We start from the raw sequence: 5770 nt of genomic DNA on the forward strand, positions 1-5770 counted from the left end.
AACTGATAAATTGTGAAAAAAAGTTTATAAATATATTACACTAGTTTATTTTTTATTTTCTAAGAATTTTATCTCTAAAAATATTTTCTCTATACTTTTTTACTTTTTAATTTAAAAATATTTATTTTCATGGATATATTCTTTTTGCCCAGGATAAGATAATCTTTTTGAAAATGTGCCAGAATGTGCGAAGAAGTGGTAGGGATTCAGGAACTAAAAGTTTTTTTTTTTTTTAACTGTAGAAATGGAACTGTGAGTTTGGGTCTGAATCAAGCGTCAACAATAAAATGCTGTTTTCTCTTCTTGTACCCCATAATGTCTAATTCCACCCTTCTAATTTTACAGAGATCACATGTATTCCAAAATAAGCTTTTTGAAACGAACTTCTGATAACTGAAAATCATAAAATGTCTTACATGTTGCGGAGAAGCAAATAGTTGAGAATCCGATTTCATTTAAAATTGTGTTAGAATTATTTATTTGATTTAAATCTGATATATTAAAAACTTGAAAAATATATAGAAGAGAAATTAATTAGTATGGTATATACTTTTTTATAAATTAGTAAATGAAAAAGTATATAACTAAAATTAGTTTATATTTAGAAAGAGAAAATGCCATGTTTTGCAAAATATAATTAGCTGATCTTGGAAAGGTAAAAGTAGACACAGATTACTCTTAATAATAGAAAATGGAAATACATCCATTCGAGAGAACCCACAAAGGGCTAATACAGAACTTATTAATATTATCGAAAGCCTGAACTCAGAGGTGCTAATGAGCTTCAATTCTTGCATAAAGGTTCGTTAAGTCTGCTTAGGGCCTTCTCGAGCTGGGCCCATTTCTGCTCGAAGGTGCCAATGTACCCAATAGACATTCTCACCAGCCCAGGTGAAATCCCAGCTAGCTTTTTTTCCTCTGAATTTAACTCGCTGCTGGTGCTACTTCCAGAGCAGGACATCAGAGTCTCATAGTAGCCCAAGCTCACCGCCATGAACCCGAACTGCCCATAGTTCTGCAAGTGGTTCATCAACCGGTTAGCCCTCTCCTCAGTCTCCATATCCAGGCAGATAAGCCCACAGAACCCATACTCAGCATTGTGCATCGACTTCAGTAACTGGTGCTGTGGGTGCTCCTCCAGGCCCGGGTAAATCACCCTCAGGCCCAGGCTTTTCAGCCTCCTTGCGAACAATAAAGCCCGCTCACTGTGCTCCTTCATTCTTAGGCCCAGGTGTGGGATTCTCTCCGAAAGTTCAAATGCCACCTTTGCATTCATTGTAGGGCCCAAGAGCATTAAGGATCCTTGTTGCAGGTCCATCATCTTGTTCACCAGGCTTGCAGGCCCACACACAGCCCCTGTAAAGTTGTCAGTCATAATTTTTATTACTGGCAGAAATTTAAGATATATTTTAATTCTTACATCAATAGTACTTTGCTATAATAAGAGACTATATACATCAGTTTGAAAAACAATAACTGTATTTCTTTAATGGAAGTAAAAATATATTAAGTGTTATGATTTTATCTTTTGGCTAAAAACAAATATTTTTAAAAGCAAAGTAACACGTGTAGCACGTCAAAAAGAAGGGAGCAGAAGTTGTCCACTTCACGTGATACTTAGGTCACAAGTGAGGGTACACCGGCATCACATCAGTTCAAAAAGGAATATTCTATTTAGTATATTATTTAGCATTTCCAAACATTAATAGTTTATCGAGAAATTTTACCAAAATTTTTTTAGTATATAATTTAACATTTACAAAAATTTAAATTATAAAAAATAGTTGCATCAAGGTATAAATATATTTTATATTAATACAATCATCAACTATTATATGTTAAATATGTTAAATGTACTTAATTTTATAATATATATTTTAAAAAAAAACAGTATTATGTAAGTTATGGTTGACAAAAAACCTAACAAACACTCTGAATTGAGAAAATTATTTTTTACTATATGAAAAAATAATTAAAAAAAGCAAAGTCATTTGGTGTACAGAAAATAAAGTTTAACAACTGCACTTTCCAACGCAGCTGGAAAAGAGTCTCCAATGACAAAATATATTATATTTTATGAAAGTTATTCTTAAACAGTCGTGTTACACTTTCATTAGCTTATGAAGTGATAAGGATATTTCAGAATCCTTTCTCTTTCGTAACTATATTAATTATTTAAAACAAGTTTCAATTTGAAAAGAAAAGATTAGTCACCACAATTTTCATCTTTTGCTTTTTCTTTTCTACATTTTCCTTTTTCTCATTTTTATCAGTTATTGTGTAATTCTAGTTACCTTTCTCAGAGTTATTATAACTTTAGAATAATAAATAAATAATTTAATATTCTATTTTGTGTCATTTAAATATAATTTTAAAAGTTGATCGTAATTACTTAATTATAATGACATTTAAATATTAATATAGTAAATCAGATCGCTTGAATTATACATTATGAGAAAATTTTAAATAAAGTAAGTGACTTTATAAACATTCCCGAAAAAACATCGTGGTGCTTAAGAAAGTTTACAGGACCTACCAAATATAAAATAAAAATTATTTTTGTTATGAATGTACTATTAGGACTAGGACTGATACTTCAGCATGTGAGATGGATACACATCATTATCAGGATAAACTCGATGACTTGTCCTATGTGGATTTGTGATAAAAAAAAGGACTGTTTTATAATTATTTTATTTCAAGAAAATTCTCTAAAGATACCACTAATAAACTAACAATACCACAAATACCAAACATCTTTTTAAGGGATATTTTTGTTTATATGCATTATTGCTTTTTCATCTAACTTTTATTATATTTTCTTAACCAATTTTTATTTTCTCAATAATCATTTAATATGACTCTAAATTTCTCTCTCTTTCTCTATTTTCTCTGTCTTTGTATTATTTTTCTTTATTTGTTCATTTAATACACCTGTAAATTTCTGTCCTTTTCTCATTTATTGTATTTATTGATTTCTATATCTTCATCACTTTCTCCCACAAATACACCCTCAACTTAATACGGGAAGACATAGCTTTGACCTTCTTTAAAAACAAGACAAAATATTAAATATATAAACCAAAATAATTCTTTGTTGTCAAAAGAAAGAAATGTCATATTATAATTTTTAATACTATTTACTAGTAAGTTTTTAGTTCATAGAGTATACATTTAACTTTTATGCCAAACTAAGAAAAAAAAATTATTCGTGGTACATGTTCTTTTTCATTAAATATTTTTGGGTTGTGTGCGTGCTCAATTTGAGAAGGAAAACAAAAAGTGCGTCTTATAATAAAAACCAGAATATCTTTATAGTGATAGTAATGAATGTTAATTAATATTTAATATTAGTTAATTAATTCAGTTATCAATGAGGAAAATTCCAAGAGAGGGAGAGAATGGAAAGACGACAAAGATACCTGCGATTATGTCGGCCCCACCGCTGATGAACTTGGTGATACTGTGAACCACCACATCAGCACCAAGACGCGCCGGCGAAAGCACCATGGGCGCGAACGTGTTGTCCACCACCACCGTCACCCCCTTACGTCGCGCCATACGGCACAGCTCCGGTATGTTCGCCACCGTCAGCGTCGGGTTCGAAATTGACTCGAAGTAAAGCACTTTGGTCTTCCCCTCCACCAAGGCCTCATCCACCATCTCAAGATCCGTCACCTCCACGAAACTTGTGGTTATCCCGCACGTGCGCGGGAGAAAGTGCGAGAACAGCGCGTGGGTCCCACCGTACAACGTTCTTGACGCCACCACGTGTTCTCCGTGACTGCACAGCTGCAACAGCACGGAACTGATGGCCGACATACCGCTTGCGGTGCAGTACGCGGCCTCTGTGCCCTCCAGCGCGGCCATAAGGCGGCTCAGGTTCAGCACCGTCGGGTTGAAGTGGCGACTGTAGATGAAGAAGTCGCGGTCGGGGCCAAGCTCGCCAGAGAACATGCGGCGCATCGTCTCTGGCTCCATCACCGTGAAAGTCGCCGACGCCTCGATCGACATGTTCACTCCGCCGTGCTCCCCGAACTCATGGCGCGCGCTGGCCAACGCCGCGGCCGGATCCGCCTCGGCATGCAGATGGAGTTTCTTGGAGTCACTGCCGTTAGCTTCATCGGTGCGGTTGCGCTTCTGAGTGGCCAAAACGTACGGGTCCGCCATTGATTGTAGTGGTGGTGCTGAAAGGAAGAGGATCTTTTTGCTTGAGTTGTAGCAACTAGTGTGCCAGGGAAGCTCTACTTTGTTGTAGTAATCCAATTTGAGCATAACTTCTTCTATTTATAATACTTTTCACCATTTGTTTATCTCAGTCTTACACGTTCCTCGATCTTGGTCTACAGGGACATTTCATCCTCATTGCCACGTGATTAGTTTTATCTTTTTATATTTAATTTTACTAAAATAACACATTATTATATTTTAATCTACCTTTTTAGATAATAGTTTTAATAATGAATTATCTCTTCATCAAAATAGGTACTAGTTGTTAATAGAAGAGGATAAAGTCAAAATTTTAAGATCATGTGCCAAAGGAAAATAATTAACGATATAAATGTAAATAGAAAGTGCGAATACAAACAAAAACAAAAAAAACTCGTGACTTATGTGTCTTCTTATTTACGTTAATCAAATTATTTAAATTCATTAATTTGTTCATTTCTTTTTCCACACCTATCAAACAAAGTGTAAGTGGAGCTCATCTTTTCTAAGTTGGTGTAAATTATAATAAATAGTTGTTGGGACATTAATCACATACTTTTTCTTAGAATAGTAGTGTTAAATAGTTGCACATTCTTTCATCATTATGTAGTTGACCATTAAACTTTATTTTAACCATTTTATTATGTTTTCTATTCCATAATTACATATCAAATTTGTGGTAAAAATTACAAGAAAAAACGAGTATACAGACAAAATGTGTTTGTACGTGTAAGAACATGATATGAATGTTTGTACGTGTAAGAACATGATATGATGGCGGAGAAATTGAAGTACATATACGTCCATTAAATAAGTCACATGTATTTAACAGGGTTGTCATGCATATTCACTTCACCATATCTATATAATTAGACTATTAGTATTAAATTAACATTACTACCAATCATTAAGTATTTTACAAATTACTACAAAACAGCTTTATTCCCACTATACCAAGTTTGGATTTTTTTTTATGTACTTGAGGTTGTTTTTATTTTCAAAATATTACATTAATCATTTAAAAAACGATAAAATATATAACAGCCTTTAAAAATGAGAACAGGACTTCATAATTGTATATAAATAAATGTTGTAGTTCCTTAGGTTAATATTAGGTCCATCGGATTCCTGGGTATGTCAAAGTCCCGTGATCCCAATGGAATAAAATGTACCAAAAAGCACAAATATACACCTAGATGTTGTTATCAAAGATTTTTCCTAAAAATATACAAAGTATTTTATGAGTTTGTTTTGTATGACTCTTTTGCATAACTATGTTTTGGAAGAATTACACTGTATCTAAAAAGGAAAATATCAACTTACATTCAAAATGATAAATATGACAAATCGTCCAAAACTAGATCAAGAGGAAAAAAAATGATGATAAAAGAAAAAAAAAAAAGAGAGAACATACGTGTATATATATAAAGTTTGAAAAAAAAAACATTTAAGAATAAAGGTATATGTCTATGTCCTGGTATCATAGGTGGCCTTTTGGATGCATGTACAGTTGTAATGTTACCATTTTGGCTTTATACAAAGAGACTCTTCCAGAGCTTTA

At 33.2% G+C, this 5770-nt stretch overlaps 1 protein-coding gene across 1 annotated transcript; it reads right to left on the minus strand.

Moving 5' to 3' along the window:
• Window positions 1-647: 647 nt before the first annotated feature.
• LOC124832290 (methionine gamma-lyase-like) lies at window positions 648-4290 on the minus strand. The gene is made up of 2 exons (XM_047306462.2): window positions 3423-4290; window positions 648-1356 (listed from the first exon to the last, which is right to left on the minus strand). The coding sequence occupies exons 1-2, from the start codon at window positions 4273-4275 to the stop codon at window positions 785-787; spliced, it is 1425 nt and encodes a 474-aa protein (XP_047162418.2). The 5' UTR covers window positions 4276-4290; the 3' UTR covers window positions 648-784.
• Window positions 4291-5770: the final 1480 nt, after the last annotated feature.

Source organism: Vigna umbellata, chromosome 8, assembly GCF_029865625.1.
Source record: "Vigna umbellata cultivar VRB3 chromosome 8, Vumbellata_1.0, whole genome shotgun sequence".
NCBI lineage: Eukaryota > Viridiplantae > Streptophyta > Magnoliopsida > Fabales > Fabaceae > Vigna > Vigna umbellata.